Source organism: Callithrix jacchus, chromosome 12 (assembly GCF_049354715.1).
Source record: "Callithrix jacchus isolate 240 chromosome 12, calJac240_pri, whole genome shotgun sequence".
NCBI classification, from domain to species: Eukaryota; Metazoa; Chordata; class Mammalia; order Primates; family Cebidae; genus Callithrix; species Callithrix jacchus.
Genome location: NC_133513.1, coordinates 6,563,323 through 6,584,822, shown reverse-complemented (window position 1 = coordinate 6,584,822; position 21,500 = coordinate 6,563,323). Strand labels below are relative to the sequence as shown.

Below are 21,500 nucleotides of genomic sequence, written 5' to 3'. Positions count from 1 at the left end.
AGTTCAAGCCATTCTCCTGCCCCAGCCTCCTGAGTAGCTGGGACTGCAGGCAGGCACCAATCCACCATTTAATTGTTTGTATTTTTAGTAGAGACAGGGTTTCACCATGATGGCCAGGCTGGTCTTGAACTCCTGACCTCAGGTGATCCACCTGCGTCAGCCTCTCAAAGTGCTAGGATTACAGGTGTGAGCCACCCTGCCTGTCCTAAGCTGAGTCTTAACACTGACCTCGTTTTACACGTGGAAGAACGATCAACTCCCAACGCTTTGCAAGGGGCTGAGAGGAGAGGGATTCCTCCAGATTAAAGTATTATGCATTGTTTTTCTTCTTTTTTCTTTCTTTTTTTGAGACAGAGTCTCGATCTATCGCCGAGGTTCCTCATCCCAGGTTCACGTAATTCCTGCCTCAGCCTTCAAGTAGCTGGGATTACAGGCACATACCTCTTGATCCGACTGCCTCAGCCTCCCAAAGTGCTGGGATTAGAGGCGTGTGAGGGATCTGTGGGATCGCTCCCGTGTGAGGCCCCTAGGAAATGGGCCTCGCCATACGGTGAGCTTGAGCCCGGACACAGATCCCCGGTTGGGGGAGTCGAGCTGAGGGAAAGCAAGAACCAAGAGACGGACTATGTTATTCAAAATAATTAACAGACATTACTTTATGGATATGAGGACTTGAGAGGCATTGTGTCCACTTTCAGCTCCCTATGGTTTATTGCTTGATTGTGTTCATTTTGGACCCTTGTTACCTTCATTGTAAAATATTAACTTAGGTATTTACACTTGGTAACTTACTGTAACTTACTGGGTGTAACTGTAACTTACCATAACTTACTGGGCCGTAACTATAACTTGCTTACAATTGTTAAGTACTTACTGGGCGTAACTTAGTGGATGTAACTTGCTTACTGTAACTTAAGTATGTTGATCTGGCATAAACAACATTAACTTCAGAAAAGTATATAATGGAACATATTGCAAAAATAAAATTGCTGCATGGGCATAGCGCATGTGGCCCTCCAGACCTCGCTCCTTTTCTTTCTCCTTTTTTTCCGGCGCACGCTCTCTTCCAGGTTTGGGACCCTCTCGCCGGACAAGATTCCCGGGCTCGCGTTCAGTTCACAACAGGCGTGAGCCACCGCGCCCGGCCTGTTTGTTTTTTAGACGGAGTCTCGCTCTGTTGCCCAGGCTGGAGTACCATGGCACGGTCTCGGCTCACTGCAGCCTCCACCTCCCGGGTTCCAGCGATTTCCTCAGCCTCCCGAGTAGCTGGGACTACAGGTGCACATTACCAGGCCCGACTGATTTTTGAATTTCAGTAGAGATGGGGTTTCACCGTGTTGGCCAGCCTGGTCTCGGACTCCTGACCTCAAGCGATCCGCCCACCCCTGCCTTCCAAAGTGATGGGATTACAGGCGTGAGCCACGTGCCCGGCCCAGAAGCAGACAGGCCCAGCGCAAAGGCTGCAAGGCGGCCCCGGCAGCTTTTGCAGGACGATGAATGCACCCAGAGCACTGCGCTCAGAAGGTCACAGGTAAACCCGCGTCCGGACTAACCGGCTGCCCCGACACCTGACCCTTCCCAGTCTGACTCTGCTCCAAGGCGTACCAGGGTTCACTCGCGAAGTCACCACACCGACTCAAGGGGCACTTCCGACAGAGATGGGGTACTGGAGGAAGGGCAGATGCCAACGGCCAACGCCAACAGCCTGGGAAGCCGCCAAGGCGGGCTCCAATCTCTGCCGGCAGCCCCCGTCCGCACCGCTGACGTCCCCAGCTACGAGGGTCACCTCGCCCCGCACCGCAGTGACGCTAGGAGGGGATGGGCCCAACAGGGAAGCCCCAGGGAAACGCTCAGCCCTCCCCGCGCCCCCGAGACGACTTCTGAAGAGCGGCGTCCGGGGTTTCGCCCTCCCCTCACAGCCCCTCCACGCCTGTTCCTGACTGCCTGCCTGGCCTCACCCGGCTTCCGGCCGCCCCCTGCCAGTCTCCCCTCAGGCCCGCATCGGAGACGCAGAGGGCTGTGGCCCCGCCGAGCGCAGCTCCGAAGGCCTGCACCGAGGCAGGGCCCACGGAGGACACGGCGCGGCCCAAGGAGCCAAACGGAAGGAGGGCCCCGGGAGGGCGCAGACTGCTTACCTGCCGCAGGTCGCTGTCGCCCGTCCGCCAGCCACCAGTCAGCGTGCCCGTCAGCGACTCCCTCCGGCACCGCTGTCCGCGCAGCCCAGCGGGCGGGCGCGAGACCGGCGCGACGTGAGCACGCAACGCGGGGTGGGGCCTGCGGAGGACACGCCCTTTGTAGCGGGCACGCCCTCGCGAGAAGCTGGAAGCGGAATACGCTGCTTCTCCAGGTCCCTGGAGGTTGCAGACTCAGGCTCTGCTTAGCGCGGTAAGTCGGGTGCTTCGGCAGGAACGCTAGTGTTCACAAGAGCCGAGGTGTGGGAGGGTGCCTCAGGGATGAGTACTTTTCTTGCCCAGTGTGGTTTAACCCTCTTATACCCACTCAGTGATGTAAGAAATAGGGTTGTCAACCGGGGCACTGCCCTCTTGGTCACTTGCCAGTGCAATCCATTAACCAGCCAACCAGCCGTGTGCAGGCTTCACTGCGAAACCCGAGACTTAACTCTGACATCTCTGTCTCCAGTCTCGTATCTGATCTCCCTGCCTTGGTCTTGCCCCATTATTCGCATTCTTCAAACAGCAGCCAGAATGACAGAATAGTCTTAAACCCTGTAATCCCAGCACTTTGGGAGGCTGAGGCAGGCAGATCACGAGGTCAGGAGTTCGAGACCAGCCTGGCCAACAGAGTGAAACCCCGTCTCTACTCAAAATACAAGAAAATTGGCTGGCTGGGCGCGGTGGCTCACGCCTGTAATCCCAGCACTTTGGGAGGCCAAGGCGGGAGGATTACGAGGTCAGGAGTTCAAGACCAACCTGACCAATATGGTGAAACCCCATCTCTACTAAAAAAAAATTTGCTGGGCATGGTGGTGCGTGCCTGTAATCCCAGCTACTCGGGAGGCTGAGGCAGGAGAATCGCTTGAACCCGGGAGGCAGAGGTTGCAGTGAGCCGGCATTATACCACTAGGTGGTAAATATATGGGGGTTCACCTTTCAGTTCTTTCAACTATTCTATGTTTACACATTTTCATAATAAAATTTTGGTGACAATAATATAACCATAATAGTCTGTTGCTGGATGTGCATGGCAAGTCAGCACACCAAGACACAGGGTTGCAGCAGAGAAACAAGCTTAATAGTAGCGCCAGCTAGTCGGGCGTGGTGGCTCAAGCCTGTAATCCCAGCACTTTGGGAGGCCGAGGCGGGTGGATCACGAGGTCAAGAGATCGAGACCATCCTGGTCAACATGGTGAAACCCCGTCTCTACTAAAAATACAAAAAAAAAAATTAGCTGGGGGTGGTGGCGCATGCCTGTAATCCCAGCTACTCAGGAGGCTGAGGCAGGAGAATTGCCTGAACACAGGAGGCAGAGGTTGTGGTGAGCCAAGATCATGTCCAGCCTGGGTAACAAGAGCGAAACTCCGTCTCAAAAAAAAAAAAAAAAATAGTAGCACCAGCGAAATACAGTGCCCCTTCCCAAAACCCCAGTGCATTTGGGAAGCCAAATCAGCAGGATCACTTAAGGTCAGGAGTTTGAGACCAGTCTGGGCAAACATAGAAATCATTTCTGGAAAAACTAAAAACAATTAGCTGGACATGGTGGTGTGTACCTTTATTGCCTGCTACTGGGGAGGCTGAGGTGGGAGGATCACTTGAACCCAGAAATTTGAGGCTGCAGTGAGCTATGACCACATCACTGTACTACAGCCTGGACAACAGAGTGAGACTCTGTCTTTTAAAAAATAAATCTTAGGGCTCCCAATGAAAAGATAGGAGGAAACCTCAAATCTATCTCCCCTAGGAGTTCAGAGGTAGGGTTTTTAAGGATTTTGAAGTGGGCCATAGTGTGGAGATTGTTGATCGGTGGAAGAGTGCAGAATGAAGCATTGGGACAGGGAGATGAAGGAACTATATTCTCATGCTGACCCCATTCCTCCATGGGGTCTTTGAACTGGTTGACATCACCTTTTGTCTTGGAATTTGGAATCTGAAAAATATCTCAAGCAATTCTATTTTTCTTGTTTTCCTTTAAAGTTTGTATTTATTTTTTATTTTTATTTATTTATATATTTATTTATTTTGAGACAAGAGTCTTGCTCTGTCACCAAGGCTGGAGTGCAGTGGCACTCTTAGCTCACTGCAGCCTCCGACTCCAGGGTTCAAGCGATTCCCCTGCCTCAGCCTCCCAAGCAGCTGGGACTACAGGCTCGAGCCACACTGCCCGGCTGATTTTTTTTGTATTTTAGTAGAGACGGGGTTTCACCATGTTGGCCAGGATAATCTCGATCTCCTGACCTCTTGATCTGCCTGCCTTGGCCTCCCAAAGTGCTGGGATTACAGGCGTGAGCCACCACACCCAGCCTATTTCTATTTTTTTAATCAATTTTTTTTTTTTAGATGGAGTCTCGCTCTGCTGCCCAGGCTGGAGTGCAATGGTGAGGTCTCAGCTCAATGCTACCTCCGCCTCCCAGTTTCAAGCCATTCTCCTGCCTCAACCTCCCGAATAGCTGGGATTACAGGCACCTGTCACCCCACCTGGCTAACTTTTTATATTTGTAGTACAGACATGTTTCACCATGTTGGCCAGGCTGCTCTTGAACTCCTGACCTCAAGATCTGCCCACCTCAACCTCCCAAAGTGCTGGGCTTACAGGCTTGAGCCACCATGCCCAACCTAATCACTCTTTTTTTTTTTATGATGCACTGTCTGCTTTCATAATATCTTAAGCAATTCTTAAACAAGAGCTTATGATTCCAGTGTCAGAGATCCTAACTACAGGAACAATGGGGAGGCAAAAGGTCAGTTATCAGTGACTTTCATTACAAGGAAGTGGGTCAAAGTACAGTAAGCCTGATTCGTGCTTAATTATATGTCTGTCCAGAATTCTTGTTAACCATGTGAGGAAGGCTCAAATATATTCATTATGGTCCCCTTCCCTTTTTTTAAGAGATAGGGTCACCATGCGCGGTGGCTCACCCCTATAATCCCAGCACTTTGGGAGGCCGAGGCGGGTGGATCACGAGGTCAAGAGATCGAGACCATCCTGGTCAACAAGGTGAAACCTCGTCTCTACCAAAAATACAAAAAATTAGCCAGGTATGGTGGTGCGTGCCTGTAATCCCAGCTACTCGGGAGGCTGAGGCAGGAGAATTGCCTGAACCCAGGAGGCGGAGATTGCGGTGAGCCGAGATCGCGCCATTGCACTCCAGCCTGGGTAACAAGAGCGAAACTTCGTCTCAAAAAAAAAAAAACGAGAGATGGGGTCTTAATTTGTCACCCAGACTGGAGTACAGTGGCACAATTTTGGCTCACTGCAGGCTTGACCTCCTGGTCTCAAGCAATCCTCCTGCCTTGGCCTCCCAAACCACTAGAATTACAGGTAAGCCACTGCACCAAGCCCAGGGTCATTTTTTAGTTTGCTTTTTAGTTTTTTGTTTGTTTGTTTTTAGACTAGTCTCATTTCTGTTGCCCACACTGGAGTGCAGTGGCCTGATCTCGGCTCACTGTAGCCTTGGCCTCCCGGGTTCAAGCAATTCTCTGCCTCAGCCTTCTGAGTAGCTGGGATTACAGGTGCCCACCACCACACCCGGGCTAATTTTTTTGTATTTTTAGTAAAGACAGGGTTTCACCATCTTGGCCAGGCTGCTCTTGAACTCCTGACCTCGTGATCCACCTGCCTCGGCCTCCCAAAGTGCTGGGATTACAGGCCAGGAATTCAAGACCAGCCTGGCCAATATGGTGAAACCCTGTCTCTACCAGAAATACAAAAATTAGGTGTGGTGGCATGCACCTGTAATCCAAGCTACTCAGGAGACAGGCAGGAGAGTTGCTTGAACCAAGGAGGCAGAGGCTGCAGTGAGCCAAGATCGTGCCACTTTAGCCTGAGGGACAGAGTGAGACCCTGTCTCAAAAACATAGAAAATAAAATAAAAATTTTATAAGTGAGTTAGGCAAGGAAGAAATCCAGCGGACAAGGCCTCAAGGGATAAAAGTCATAGACATAGCTTTAATTATTTTTACCTGACACCCAATACCTGAAAATTCAGGTGTTCATGTGTGCTATAGCTGGAACCTGAGCAACGCCATTTTATAAAAGACAAAGCTGTTTTCCAAAAATAAGTTGTAACGGCTGCCCCATTCTCCTCACAATGACTGCTAACCTTGGCTTCTGTAAATAAAACTGCTTACCTTTTCTTACCAGTGCCTGCCAGAATTGTTGGCCTTTGCTTACCAGAATAAGCAGCCCAAGCTAATTCCATCCTGGCCCCTGCGACTTGCAATAAGTAACTAAAATCTGTGGATTCCACTACTGCCCAGACCATGTGTAAACTAACGCTTATCTTGACTTCTGTAAACCACTTAGGTAGCAATCGAAGTGACAAGTCCCCTAGCCCTTGGAATGTCCGGAGACCCGCACCCTCCTCTCTGCTGGGGAGGTGCCCCCTGGCCTTCAGAATGTCTGAATCCCTTCACCCCCACCCCCGCCCCACAGGCTCACCCCGGAGGTGGTTTACGGGCATAAAAAGGTCTTGTCACCCTCCATTCGGGGCCACTGGTTGGAGAAACTTGAGTCCTCCGTGGTCGCCGGCAATTAAGACCCTGCAATTTGGCATATTTTTGTCTTGTGTTAATTTTATAATCTCTCATTTAAATACTTCACATGCAAGACAAAGATTTAAATACTTCACATGCAAGACAAAGAGGGAATTTTTCTCCTCCCAGTCGTTAAGCGGCTCTCCACTTTGAGCATTGTCTATTTATACAAATTCACTGTGCACATGCCCGGAAAGGACGCCAAGAACCGCGGGAGCCTGGAGGAGCCAACCGCGCGGAGGGGAGGAGTCTTGGCCGCTACCCCTGTGTAGCCACTGATCCTCCCACACGGTGCAGCCGGTAGGCGCTCTGCTGGGTGGGGCCGGAGCTGCGGGGAGGGGGTAGGCGCCTGGCGTGGAGGTCACTCCGGTTGGTGGAACCCGGGCCAGGGAGTCGAGTGACCCGACTCGGGGGAGGTGGGAAGGAGTAGAGGATCGGGCCCAAAAGGAACAAGGTGATTCGCAGGACCCCGAGATCCCGGGATGGGCGGCTTGCTGCTCCGGTCCCAGCTGCCCCACTCGACAGATACTCGAGTGTCACCCTTGTGGCTCCCGGCGGGAACCCCGGTCCCACCCCCAACTCCACGCCTCCCGCTACCCGCAGATCTATGTGGATCGCGTTCGTCCCGGTCTCGTCCTCATGGCGGACAAGAAAGTGGTGGTGGTTTTTGGAGGCACAGGTGAGCGAAACCCCAGACCACTGGAGCTCCTACAGAGCCAGGGCGCCCATCCCTGAAGCCAGCCCGCCCTGGGGTCTGCAGGGAAGGGTAAGATCACTGGGATCCCCTACCCGGGTTGGGGATGTGGCGGCAGGAATGAGGCCCAAATTGCTTTTCAATTAAAAAAAAAATCAATTACTTTAATGTATTTGAATAGAAGTACTTGACCATGATACCAAAATTAAATCTTCCTAGCCCCCTCTTCCACCTCATCCATCACTGTTATCAAGTTTCTTGAACATCCTGCCAGAGTAGATAACATATATTGTCATTTTTTTCAAATGATAGCATATTATTTTGCTCCTGTTCTTTCTTATTTATACATATTTAATATCTATAACAGCTTTATTGAGATATAAATCACAAACTATACAATCCACCTGTTTAAAGTGTCAACTTGGCCAGGCTCTGTGGCTCATGCCTGTAATCTCAGCACTTTGGGAGGCCGAGGCAGGCAGATCACAAGGTCAGGAGTACGAGACCAGCATGGGCAACATGGTGAAACCCTGTCTCTACTAAAATACAAAAAATTAGCTGGGTGTGGTGACGGACTCCTGTAATCCCAGCTACTGGGAAGGCTGAGGCAGGAGAATTGCTTAAACCCAGGAGGTGGAGGTTGCAGTGAGCCGAGATGATGCCACTGTACTCCAGCCTGAGTGACAGACTTCACTTCCAAAAAAAAAAAAGTGTCAACCTACTGGTTTCTAGTGTATTCACAGAATTGTACAACCATCACCACAATCAATTTTAGAAAATTTCCATCACTCCAAAAAAGAAACTCTGGCCCAGATGCAGTGGCTCAACCCTATGATCCTAGCACTTGAATTGGACCAAGTGGGCAGATGGTTTCAGCCAAGGAGTTTGAGACCAATCTGAGCAACATGGCAAACCCTCATCTCTATCAAAAAATACAAAAATTAGCCAGACATGGGTCAGGCATCTGTAGCTACTGGGGAGGCTGATGTTGGAGGATCACCTGAATGCAATAGGTGGAGGCTGCAGTGACCTGATTGTGCCACTGCACTCTAGCCTGGGTGAGAGTGAGTTTAAAGTCTCACTCTCTTAAAAAAAAAAAAAAAAAAAAAAAAAAAAAAAAAAAAAAAGGCCAGGCACATTGACTCAGACCTGTAATCCCAGCACTTTGGAAGGCCAAGGTGGGGGGATCACAGGTCAGGAGTTCAAGACCAGCCTGGTCAATATGGTGAAACCCCGTCTCTACTAAAAATACAAAAATTAGCCAAGCGTGGTGGTGGGCGCCTGTAGTCCCAGCTACTCAGGAGGCTGAGGCAGGAGAATGCTTGAATCAGAGAAGCAGAGGTTGCAGTGAGCTGAGATCGAGCCACTGCACTCCAGCCTGGGCAACAGTGAGACTCTGTCTCAAAAACAAAAACAAAAAACTCCTAAGCCCATGAACGGTTACTCCCCATTCTTACTCCTCTCAGCCAACCCCTCGAAAGTACCAATCTACTTTTGGTATCTATGGATTTGTCTTTTCAGGACATTTCATATGAGTAAAATCATAATATACAGCTTTTTCTGTCTAGCTTCTTTCACTTAGCATATTTTCAAGGTTTGTTCATGTTGTAGTGCATGTCTGTGTTTTACTCTTCTTTTTTTTTTTTTTTTTTTTGAGACAGAGTCTCGCTCTGTTGCCCAGGCTGGAGTGCAATGATGTGATCCCTGCTTACTGTAACCTCTGCCACCTGGGTTCAAGCGATTGTCCTGTCTCAGCCTCCTGAGTAGCTAAAACTACAGGTGTGGGCATGAGCCACCATGCCCTCCTCATTTTTGTATTTTTAGTAGAGATGGGTTTTGCCATGTGGACTGGGCTGGCCTCAAACTCCAGACCTCACGTGATCTGTGCACCCCAGCTTCCTAAAGTGCTGGTATTAGAGGCGTGAGATACTGCACCCAGCCATCATGACTCTTTTATTTTTTTTCTTTTTTTGAGATGGAGTTTCACTCTTGTTGCCCAGGCTGGAGTGCAATGGCATGATCTCAGCTCACTGCAACTTCTGCCTCCCAGGTTCAAGCAATTCTCCTGCTTCAGCCTCCCAAGTAGCTGGGATTATAGGTGTGCGCCCCCACACCCAGCTAATTTTTTATTTTGTTAGTAGAGACAGGGTTTCACCATGTTGATCAGACTAGTCTTGAACTCCTGACAGCTTTACTCATGTTTATGGCTGAATAATATTCCACTTTATGGATAGACCACATTCTGTTTACCCATTCATCAGTGGATGGCTACTTATTTCCACTTTTTGGCTATTACGAATAATGCTGCTATGAACATTGGTGTACCCTTTTTTTTTTTTTTTTAAGCCGGAGTTTCACTCTTGTTACCCAGGCTGGAGTGCAATGGCACGATCTCGGCTCACCGCAACCTCTGCCTCCTGGGTTCAGGCAATTCTCCTGCCTCAGCCTCCTGAGTAGCTGGGATTACAGGCATGCGCCACCGTGCCCAGCTAATTTTTTGTATTTGTAGTAGAGACAGGGTTTCACCATGTTGACTAGGATGGTCTCGATCTCTTGACCTTGCGATCCACCCACCTCGGTCTCCCAAAGTGCTGGGATTACAGGCATGAGCCACCGTGCCCGGCTACCCTTTTTTTTTTTTTTTTTTTTTGAGACAGTTTTGCTCTTGTTGCCCAGCTGGAGTGTGATGGCATGATGTTGACTCACTGCAACCTTTACCTCCCGGATTCAAGCTATTCTCCTGCCTCAGCCTCATGAGTAGCTGGGATCACAAGCATGTGCCACCACACCCAGCTAATTTTGTATTTTTTTAGTAGGGACGGGATTTCTCTATGTTGGTCAGGCTGTTCTGGAACTCTCGACCTCAGGTAATCCTCCCACTTTGGACTCCCAAAGTACTGGAATTACAGGGTGAGCCACACACCTGCCCTTGGTGTACACTTTTTTTTTTGAGTCAGGGTCTCTCTCTGTTGCCCAGGCTGGAGTGCAGTGGCACAATTATCACTCACTGCAGCTATATCTTCCAAGGCTCAAGCAATCCTCCTTCCTCAGCCTCCTTAGTAGCTGGGACTTCAGGTGAGCACTAACAGGCCCAGCTGATTTTTTAATTTTTTTGTAGAGACAAAGTTTTGCCCTGCTGCCTAGGCTGGTCTCAAACTCCTGGCCTCAAGCAAAATCCAACCCCCTTACCCTCCAAAGTGCTTAGATTACAGGCATGAGCTACTGTGCCCAGCCTCAGTACTTAATTTTTTTTTTTTTTTGCAATGGAGTCTGTCACTATTGCCCAGGCTGGAGAGCAATGGCACGATCTCCACTCACTGCAACCTCCGCCTCCCTGTTTCAAGTGATTCTCCTGCCTCAGCCTCCGAAGAAGCTGGGATTACAGGTGCCCACTACCATACCCAGCTAATTTTTTGTATTTTCTAGTAGAGACGGGGTTTCACTATATTGGCCAGGCTGGTCATGAACTCCTGATCTCATGATCCGCCTGCCTTGGCCTCCCAAAGTGTTGGGATTATAGATGTGAGCCACCATGCCTGGCCTCAGTCCTTATTTTTGGTGCATTTCTGTGTAAATTGCAGATATTTGCACATCGCCCTTCCATACAAAAGCATGCATAACAGTAGCTAGAGTTCACTATTTGTTTACAGACTTTTAAAAATTATGAGGTAAAATTTACATATAATAAAGTACAGAAAATCTCTTTATTTTTTTGGAGACAGGGCCTCACTCTGTCTCCCAGGCTAGTGTGCAGTGGTGTGATCACGGCTCACTGTATCCTCAACCTCCTGGGCTCAGGCTACCCTTCAGCCTCAGCCTCCATGGTAGCTGTAACTACAGGCACATGCCACCATGCCCGGCTAATTTTTATATTTTTTGTAGAGATAGGGTTTCGCCATGTTGCTCAGGCTGGTCTCCAACTCCTGGGCTCAAGAGATTTGCTTGCCTCAGCCTCCCAAAGTGTCAGGAGTACAGGCATGAGCCACAGTGCCAGCTGCAGTGCAGAAAATCTTAAGGGTACATCTGACAGATACACTTGCCTGTGTAACTAAGCTCGCATCGAGATCTGAATAAGTTTTTGTATTCCTTTCTGTTAACTAATTTTTTTTGTATCCTTTTTTTTTTTTTGAGACGGAGTTTCGCTCTTGTTACCCAGGCTGGAGTGCAATGGCGTGATCTTGGCTCACTGCAACCTCTGCCTCCTGGGTTCAAGCAGTTCTCCTGCCTCACCCTCCTGAGTAGCTGGGACCACAGGCGCGCACCACCATGCCCAGCTAATTTTTGTATTTTTAGTAGAGACGGGGTTTCACCTTGTTGACCAGGATGGTCTCAATCTCTTGACCTCGTGATCTACCCCCCTCGGCCTCCCAAAGTGCTGGGATTATAGACGTGAGCGCCCGGCCTCTGTTTTTTTTTGAGATGGAGTCTTGCTCTGTCTCCCAGCCTGGAGTGCAGTGGTGTGATCTCAGCTCACTGTAACCTCTACCTCCCGGGTTCAAGTGATTGTCCTGTCTCATCCTCCTGAGTAGCTGGAACTACAGGCACCCGCCACCATGCCCGGCACATTTTTTGAATTTTTAGTAGAAACAGAGTTTCACCGTGTTGGTCAGGATGATCTCGATATCCTGACCTCATGATCTGCCCGCCTCAGCCTCCCAAAGTGCTGGGATTACAGGCATGAGCCACCACATCTGACCCTTTGTGTCCTTCTGGAGCAGATGCGAATATGGTTTGTATCTGAGTATGGCTTTTTGTTCTACTTCAGGAAGAATTCGAATCCCATCAAGATCTGAGTATTGTTTTGTATTTTACTTTTTTTTTACTTTATTACATCAAAAAAATTTTTTTTCTTTTTCTTTTTTTGCACTTTGCTTGGAAGGAGTTTTTTGGATACAGATTCCTTATCTGCCCCCTGGGCTGGAGTGCAGTGGCATGATCTCAGGTTACTGTAACCTCCGCCTCCCGGGCTCCAGCAATTCTTGTGCCTCTGCCTCCCGAGTAGCTGGGATTACAGAGGTGTGCCACCAAATTCAGTTAATTTCTGTACTTTTTGGTAGAGACTGGGTTTCACCGAGCTGAGATAGTGCCACTGCATTCCAGCCTGGGTGACAGAGTAAGAATCCATCTCAAAAAAATAAATAAATAAAATAAATAGGCCGGGCGCAGTGGTTCATATCTGTAATCCCAGCACTTTGGGAGGCCAAGGTGGGTGGATCACCTGACGTCAAGAGTTCGAGACCAGCCTGGCCAACATAGTGAAATCCCTTCTCTACTAAAAATATGAAAAATATCTGGGCCAGATAGTGAGCGCCTGTAATCCCAGCTACTCAGGAGGCTGAGACAGGAGAATCGCTTGAACCCAGGAGGCAGAGGTTGCAGCAAGACAAGATTGTGCCACTGCACTCCAGCCTGGGGAACAAAAAGCGAAACTCCATCTGAAAAAAATAATTAATGAATAAAATAAAAAGTTGAATGCGAATCCTCACAGGTTTCCCAGATGTTCCTTGCTGTGGTGAAGCACTTCCTTCAGGCTTCAGCCTTCAGTGGGACTTTCAGGCAGGTATGACCTGGGAGGTCTTTCTGACTCTTTGCAGGTGCCCAGGGTGGCTCTGTGGCCCGCACGCTCCTGGAAGATGGGACATTCAAGGTTCGAGTGGTGACGCGAAACCCTAGGAAGAAGGTAGCAAAGGAGCTGAGGCTGCAAGGTGCAGAAGTAGTGCAGGGAGATCAAGATGACCAGGCCAGCATGGAACTGGCCCTGACTGGGGCTCACGCCGCCTTCATTGTGACCAATTACTGGGAGAAATGCAGCCAGGAGCAGGAGGTCAAGCAGGTGAGGGCAGGTGGGAGCTGCAGGGAGGCCGCGCCAGGCTAGGAGCAGAGCATCTGGGAGGAGCTCTGACTCTGCAGGGAGGCCCAACCACTGCAGGCCTTTCCCTCGTCTTCATTCCTCTGCCTGCTCTAGGCTGTGATGCAGGTGGACGCCGTTGCTTTCTCCTCCAGTGACTTTTCTTTGAGTCAGTCTCAGTCTCAGTGAGCCACTGTGCCTGCCCTGTTTGTTTTTTTTTAATAAAAAATGTTACAAGTTGTTTCTTTAAAAAAAAATAATTTCAGCCAGGCTCACACCTCTAATCCCAGCACTTTGGGAGGCCAAGGCGGGTGGATCATGAGGTCAAGAGATCAAGACCATCCCGGCCAACATGGTGACACCCTTTCTCTACTAAAAATACAAAAATTAGCTGGGTGTGGTGGCAGGCACCTGTAGTCCCAGCTACTTGGGAGGCTGAGGCAGGAGAATTGCTTGAACCCAGGAGGCAGAGGTTGCGGTGAGCCAAGATTGGGCCACTGCACTCCAGCCTGGATGACAAAGTGAGACTCCATCTTAAAAAAAAAAAAAAAAGGTGGGGGGGAATAATAATAATTTCAAGTCCAGGTGTGGTGGCTCAAGCCTGTAATCCCAGAACTTTGGGAGGCTGAGGCAGGTGGATCACCAGGTCAAGAGATAAGACCATCCTGGCCAAAATGGTGAAACCCCGTCTCTACTAAAAATACAAAAAATTAGCTGGGCATGGTGGCATTCGCCTGTAGTCTCAGCTACTCAGGAGGCTGAGGCAGGAGAATCGCTTAAACCCAGGAGGTGGAGGTTGCAGTGAGCTGAGATTGAGCCACTGCACTCCAGCCTGGCAAGAGATCAAGACTCTGTTTCAAAAAAGAAAAAAAAAGGTTGGTTTTTTTTTTGACAGAGTCTCACTTTGTCACCCAGGCTGGAGTGCAGTGGCTCAATCTCTGCTCGCTGCAACCTCCACCTCCTGAATTGAAACGATTCTCCTGCCTCAGCCTCCTGAGTAGCTGGGACTACAGGTGCATGCGACCACGCCTGGCTAATTTTTTTTTTTTTTAGTAGAGATGGGGTTTCACTGTGTTAGCCAGGATGGTGTCGATCTCCTGACCTCGTGATCCACTCGCCTTGGCTTCCCAAAGTGCTGGGATTACAGGTATGAGCCATCGCTCCCAGGAAAAACACTGTTTTGAGGGAGTTTCTTCTTCACTTTTTCCGGCTTCTCATGGCTCCAGGTATTCCTGGCCTTGTGGCCACAAAGCTCCAATCTCTACTTCCCTCTTCACATGGCCTTCTCCAGGAGTCGTCTCCTCTCTCATCTCTTATAAGTACCTTGCTTAGGGGGCCGGGCGCAGTAGCTTACGCCTGTAATCCCAGCACTTTGGGAGGCTGAGGCAGGCAGATCACGAGGTCAAGAGATGGAGACCATCTTGGCCAAAATGGTGAAACCCCATCTCTACTAAATACGTAAAAATTAGCTGGGTGTGGTGGTGAGTACCTGTAGACCCAGCTACTCAGGAGGCCAAGGCAGGAGAATCACTTGAACCCACGAAGTGAAGGTTGCAGTGAGCCAAGATCGTGCCACTGTATTCTAGCCTGGCAACAGAGCGAGACTCCTTCTCAAAATAAATAAATAAATAAGCAAGCTGGTTACTAGATTTAGGGCCCATCTAGTTAGTACAGGATGTTCTTTCTCATCCCAAGATCCTTCACATAATTACATCTGCCATGACCATTTTTATTCGTGAATAAAGTCACGTTCACAGGTTCCAGGAGACAGGATGCAGCGTTACCTTTTTGGAGGCCACCATCCGACTCCCTGCATCACCTTATACAGCAGGTAGTGTTGTCTGCATTTAACCAACAAGGTCAGATGGTGCCATCACTTGACCTGCGTCACACAGCCAGTACATGGCAAAGCCTAACTGGAACCTAAGCAGCTGTGGCGCCTCTGTCTAGCCTCCCATGGCTCTCGAGGAAGATGGCTGAGTTCCGTGGGCAGGGAGTTCTGGGATGAGCAATGATCAGACATGTGGATTGTCCTCTGGGCCGCTGTGCAGGCTGTCCCCTCGTAGCTGACCTGCCTGCCCCTCCCGTGTTGCACATAGTGGGCCAGAGTCGGTGGCTGGTAGAGGGTAGGGCTGTGTTAACAGGTGTGCTGTCATGTGTGAACATCATTCCAGGAAAGGGGGCCTCCTCAGGAGTGAGTGGATCTGGCTGTTAACCTTGAAGATGGTGGCCGCTCCGGGATTAGAGTGCCGGGGCTGTGACCAGGGACAGACGTCCTTCCTCTAAGCCTTGTGATCTCTCCTTCCCTGCCCTCCAGGGAAAGTTGCTGGCTGATCTGGCCAAGCGCCTGGGCCTCCACTATGTGGTCTACAGTGGGCTGGAGAACATCAAGAAGCTGACAGCTGGGAGATTGACCGCCGCGCACTTTGACGGCAAAGGGGAGGTGGAGGAATATTTCCGGGACATCGGCGTTCCCATGACCAGTGTGCGGCTGCCCTGCTATTTCGAGAACTTCCTCTCCCACTTCTTGCCCCAGAAAGCCCCAGATGGAAAGAGCTACTTGCTAAGTGAGTGCCCTTCCTTGTGCGCGGTGAGGCAGAGCTCTCGCCTTGTGAAGCCGTTAGTACCGGGTTTGGGCCCTTGCTTCCTCATGTTAGGGCCAGGACTGAGCATGTCCTGTCAGCTTGTGGGACCTCAGCTTCCTGTTTTGTGAGATGGGCTTTATACCGACATTCGCATGGGTGGCAAGGTCTACCGAGACAGTGGTGACATGATGGTCGCTCCGTCCTTTGGAAGACTTTACAGAATGGACCTAGTGATTGTCAGTTCTCCTTCAAAGATAAGGAGGAGGGCCAGGCGTGGTGGCTTACCCCTGTTGTCCCAGCACTTTGAGAGGCCGAGGCAGGTGGATCACATGAGGTCAAGAGTTCAAGACTGGCCTGGCCAACCTGGTAAAACACTGTCTCTATTAGAAATACAAAAAGTAGCTGGGTGTGGTGCCATGCACCTGTGGTTCCAGCTACTAGGGAGGCTGAGGCAGGAGAATTACTGAACCCAGGAGGCAGAGGTTGCAGTGAGCCGAGATCACGCCATTGTACTCCAGCCTGGGTAACAAGAGTGACACTGTGTCAAAACAAACAAACAGAAAGACAAGGGGGAGAGGATTTGGAAAATGAGGTTCAGTTGCAGATTTCACAAACTAGGAAAGCTCTTTCTTCTCAGTGTCCATTGGCAAGTCTATAAACTGGTTAGGTGCACTGGCCCTGGTTGAGAAGGAGGCTCACCCAACCTGTGTCCTGCTGGTCACTCAGTGATCAGGACAGGAAGTCACCAGTGCCTCTGGCTGGCTACGCCTTACTCTTTGTGTGAATCCCAGGTCACCCTAGCATAAGGGCCTGCAGGGCTGTAAGCCTAGGGGAGTTCTGCCTACCTGGCGAGCTGAGTCTGGTGGTAGTGGTAGCCCTTTGGTACCACCGTCTATTCTCGTTTGCAAAGCTGCAAACCAGGTGATCTGAATAGGCAGCTGCATTGGCTCCTGTCTCTAGGTAAGGAGGATGGGACCCAAACATTCCTGGGGCCACACCCAGACACTCACCAGCCTCCCTATCTACAAAACCTCAGCCTGAAGGTTGAGTCATTCATTCATTCAGGATTTATCCTGGATGTGCTGCTCTGGGCTAGCCCTGGTGTCTGGTTCATCAGGATTCCTAGTGAGTTGGTACTTAGAGTATCCACCCAGAGGTGGACATTCCAGCTTCCAGGAATTTAGGATATGACAGTACTTCAGGACTGCTGCCTCGAGATCAGCGGAGACCCTGGGCTCCAGCCACAGTCTCCATAGCAGCTTTCGAAGTCCCTTTCCTTTGTCCCTTGTCCATCATCCTAGCACTGAGAGAGCTGGGCAGGCCCGGGTTCTTAGCCCCGTTCAGGCTCAGCCTCAACAGCCTGCCACAGGTGGCAGCACTTGGATTCCATCCGTTCCTGACTCAATGCCACTGCTGCCCTCTGCACTACCACAAATAGCAAGACATGTCTTAGCCATGCCCTAGTGCTGGCATGTGCAGCTGACTGCTGCGAAAAACCAGCTTGGACCCTTTGGAGATGGGCTCTGGCCCTGCCCGTATCTGCTCTCGGGACAAGAGCTAGCTCCTGTCTCTACCCCACAGGCTTGCCCACAGGTGACGTTCCCATGGATGGCATGTCCGTTTCTGACCTGGGTCCCGTGGTGCTCAGCCTGCTGAAGATGCCAGAAAAATACGTCGGCCAGAACATCGGGCTGAGCACTTGTAGACACACGGCCGAGGAGTACGCTGCCCTGCTCACCAAGCACACCCGCAAGGTTGTGCACAACACCAAGGTGGGCCTCCCGCCCCTGGGGACTTGGGCAGCCTCTCAGGGCTAACTCCAGTGGGAAGGGTGTATCCAGGGCCACCCACCCCTCTGGGCAATGCATCTAAATTTGTTTGTTCATTGTCAATGTAGATTTCCTGCAATGTTTATTTTCTGGTCACAGAGTGAAATTTCTGGCTTACATGTTTTGACCAAGTAGAGAGAAAAGTATCCAGGAAGAGGGGACCATAGGAGCCAAGGCAAGGAGGATGAAAATGCAGGCCGTGCTGGGCTCCTCTGTGGGAGGCGATTGGAAGGGAAAGAGGCTGGAAAGATAGACCCAACCCCTGCTCCCACTGGCCTGGCTGGGCGGGCAGGAAGCCCACTGGACAGACCCCTGGGGACCTGGTTTCTAATGTCTATCATTACCATTAGGAAAGTAAGACCTACTTATTAAAGAATCTGGGAGGCCAGGTGTGGTGGCTCATGCCTGTAATCCCAGCACTTTGGGAGGCCGAGGCAGGTAGATCACCTGAGGTCAGGAGTTTGAAACCAGCCTGGCCAAGATGGTGAAACCCATCTCTATTAAAACTACAAAATAAGCCGGGTGTGGTGGTGCACACCTGCAGTCCCAGCTACTTGGGAGGCTGAGGGAGGAGAATCGCTTGAGCCTGGGAAGCAGAGGTTGCAGTGAGCCAAGATCCTACCACTGCACTCCAGTCTAGGAGACAGAACAAGACTCCCACTAAAAAAAAAAAAAAAAAAAAAAAGAATCAGCTGGGTGCTGTGGCTCATGCCTATAATCTCTCAGCACTTTAGGAGGTGGAGGTATGTGGATCACAATGTCAAGAGATCAAGACCATTCTAGCCAACATGGTGAAACCTCATCTCTATTAAAAATACAAAAATTTGCCTGGTGTGGTGACATGTACCTGTAGTCCTAGCTACTCAGGAAGCTGAGGCAGGAGAATCACTTGAACCTCAGAGGTAGAGGTTGTAGTGAGCCAAGATCACACCACTGTACTCAAGCCTGGGAGACAGAGCAAGACTCCGTCCCTGGGGGGAAAAGAAAAAAAGAATCTGGGAAACACTGGAGTCTTTAAAAGACAAAAGTTGGGCAGGGCACGGTGGCTCATGCCTGTAATCCCAGTAATCTGGGAGGATGAGGTGGGTGGATCACAAGATCAGGAGTTTAAAACCAGCCTTCCCAATATGGTGAAACCCCATCTCTACTAAAAATACAAAAATTAGTCAGGCATGGTGGTGTGCGCCTGTAATTCCAGTTAATTGGGAGGCTGAGGCAGGAGAATTACTTGAACCCAGGAGGCGGAGGTTGCAGTGGGCCAAGATTGCGCCATAGCACTCCAGCCTGGGAAACAGAGCAAGACTCTGTCTCAGGGAAAAAAAGAAAAGAAAAAAGAGAAAGAAGAGGAAGGAGGGGAGGGGAGGGAAAAGTCACCCATAGAGCCTCACCCAGGCCCAGAAGTAATGGGAAGAGGCCATGGCATGGAAAGGTTCAGGGTTCACGTGGGTCAGCCTCCTGGTCTGAGATCTGGTTCGAGCCATCGAGACCTGCCAACATGTGGGCTTTGACATATTCCTTGACCCCCCGCATCTCAGTGTCCTCATCTGTGAAATGGGTGTATCAATAGTATACACCCCTTCAGTCTGTGGTGAAGTTTAAATGAAAAAATGCAGACCTTTGTTTTAGTGCTATGCCTAACACCCCAAAAACAGGCACTAAATGACTTGTGTTGCTTAAAAAAAAAGAAGTAAAAGATCTGAGCCAGGTCATGGAGGATTTGGGGGAGCTGAGGAGTTAAGATTCAGCTTAGTAGGGACGGGAACAGCTTTGGGTTTGGTTTGGTTGTGTGTGTGTGTGTGTGTGTGTGTGTGTGTGTGTGTGTGTGTATGTTGTTTTTGAGACAGTCTCACTCTGTTGCCCAGGATGGAGTGCAGTGGTGCAATCTTAGCTCACTACAACCTCAACCTCCCAGGCTCAAGCAACGCTCCCACTTCAGCCCCTCAAGTACCTGGGACTACAGGTGCACGCCACTGTGCCTTGCAAAGGGGTCTTGCTTTGTTGCCCAGGTCTCAAACTCCTGTGCTCAAGCAATCCTCCCACCTCCACCTCCCAAAATGCTGGGATGATAGACGTGAGCCACCATGTCTGGTCAAGCTTTGGTTTTTGAGCAAGAAAGTGATGCAGGCAGGTCTCTGATTTGGAAGGGATTGAGATGTTTTCATCTCATGATCTGAAAATAAGAGTCTTTTTATTTCTTTATTCATTTTTGAGACAGGGTCTCACTCTGTGGCCCAGGCTGGAGTGCAGTGGTGTGATCTCAGCTCACCGCAACCTCCACCTCCTGGGTTCAAGTAATTCTCCTGCCTCAGCCTCCCAAGTAGCTGGGATTACACACGCCCAGCACCAGGCCTGGCTAATTTTTGTATTTTTGGTAGACACGGGGTTTTACTGTGTTGGCCAGGCTGGTCTCAAACTCCTGGCCTCAAGTGATTTGCCTGCCTCGGCTTCCCAAAGTACAGGGATTACAGGCACGAGCCATGGCGCCTGGCCAAGAACAGTCTTTAAACTGATCTAGAATGCCAGGCAGCTCACAAGAGCAGTGGTTTCTGAACTTTGAGCTCTTAGTGGAAGTTTTCAAATGACCTTGTACTGAGGACCTCAGTCAGCAACTGAGACAATAGTGGCTCTGGGTGTAGCAGGTCAGGAGACCTTAGCCCATTTGGCCTCCCCATGCCACCTCCTGGGGCACTGGAGGATGCCAGCCACGACAGGATCCTCTGCTTCCAGATGACTCCTGAGGACTACGAAAAGCTTGGCTTCCCTGGAGCCCAGGACCTGGCCAACATGTTCCGTTTCTATGCCCTGAGACCTGACCGTGACATCGAGCTGACCCTGAGACTCAACCCCAAGGCCCTGACGCTGGACCAGTGGCTGGAACAGCACAAAGGGGACTTCGTCCTGCTGTGACCTGCCTGCTTTGCAGCCCCTTGTGGGGGTTGGTCGGGGGTACCAGAGGGGCAGAGGCACCATCATCCTTCCCTATGTTACCAAAAAACTTTTTGAATAAAGCCAATTTTCTCCCAGATGACTTCCAGGAGGAAAGGACTCTTCTTCCAGGATTTGGTTGGGGTGGTAGCTGGGTACCAACACAGCAGTAAGCATGGGTCCAAGGCTGAAGGGATCACTTGGTGACTGTGACGAGCAACCTAAACGTGTCTTTAGTCAAACGGGTGTGAAGTGGCCCAATCTGACCTCAGCTAGTAGAGTGGCTCTAATCAGCAGCCTCTGTTCCCACCACACTTGAAATTCATTCACAGACAGGGACATAGCACAGGACACAGAGGAGCCCCAGGAGTGGTGCTTCTGACACATCCCCTTCATCTCCAGAGCTAGTGAGGCCACCTGCACAGGTAAGCTGGGGACAGGCGCTGCAGGAGATAGGGGGAGACAAAGGCCTCCCCCTTTCCTGCCTCATCCTTGTCCTGGGAGGAGCCGACCTTTGGGTGTCTTCCAGGACTTAGGTGATCTTCAAACAGGTTGGAAAAAGGAAAAACAGATGTGGCAGAGCTCTGCCCTGCAGGGCACAGTAATTGGACAAGGCTGGGAAAAGGTGACGCTGCCTGTGGCAAAGGTTGGGAAGCAAAACTGAAAGAGAAAAGCCCACCTTGCTTGCTGGTGTGGGTCACAGAGAAGGACAGAGGCTGAGAGACCAGTCATTTGCCTGACAGTGGTCCGTGGCAGCTCTGTGATTTTTTTTTCTTAAGAGTCAAGGTCTCACTCTGTTGCCCAGGCTGGAGTGAGTGGCGCAGTCATAGCTCACTGCAGCCTTCACCTCCCAGGCTTAAGCAATCTTCCCACCTCTACCTCCTGAGTAGTTGGGATTACAGGTGTGAG

At 50.4% G+C, this 21,500-nt stretch overlaps 2 protein-coding genes across 18 annotated transcripts in view; one reads left to right on the top strand and one right to left on the bottom strand.

The window, feature by feature from the left end:
* HMOX2 (heme oxygenase 2) overlaps window positions 1–2,209 on the bottom strand; it is a 34,771-nt gene extending 32,562 nt beyond the window's left edge. For both annotated transcript variants that reach the window (XM_035266815.3, XM_009009074.5), the window contains exon 1: window positions 2,136–2,209. The gene's annotated coding sequence lies outside the window, so the exon portion shown is untranslated. The remainder of the gene's footprint in view (window positions 1–2,135) is intronic.
* NMRAL1 (NmrA like redox sensor 1) lies at window positions 1,435–20,694 on the top strand. Of its 16 annotated transcripts, XM_078344590.1 has the most exons (8): window positions 2,295–2,385; window positions 6,840–7,010; window positions 7,314–7,389; window positions 12,999–13,237; window positions 15,010–15,083; window positions 15,570–15,819; window positions 17,419–17,609; window positions 20,394–20,694. In XM_078344590.1, the coding sequence occupies exons 4-8, from the start codon at window positions 13,210–13,212 to the stop codon at window positions 20,571–20,573; spliced, it is 723 nt and encodes a 240-aa protein (XP_078200716.1). In that variant the 5' UTR covers window positions 2,295–2,385; window positions 6,840–7,010; window positions 7,314–7,389; window positions 12,999–13,209; the 3' UTR covers window positions 20,574–20,694. The 16 variants fall into 16 exon arrangements, with proteins under 16 accessions (XP_035122697.3, XP_035122696.3, XP_078200709.1 ...); XM_009009080.4 differs by lacking the exon at window positions 15,010–15,083 and having other exon boundaries at window positions 6,908–7,010; XM_078344584.1 differs by lacking the exon at window positions 15,010–15,083 and having other exon boundaries at window positions 6,785–7,010.
* Window positions 20,695–21,500: the final 806 nt, after the last annotated feature.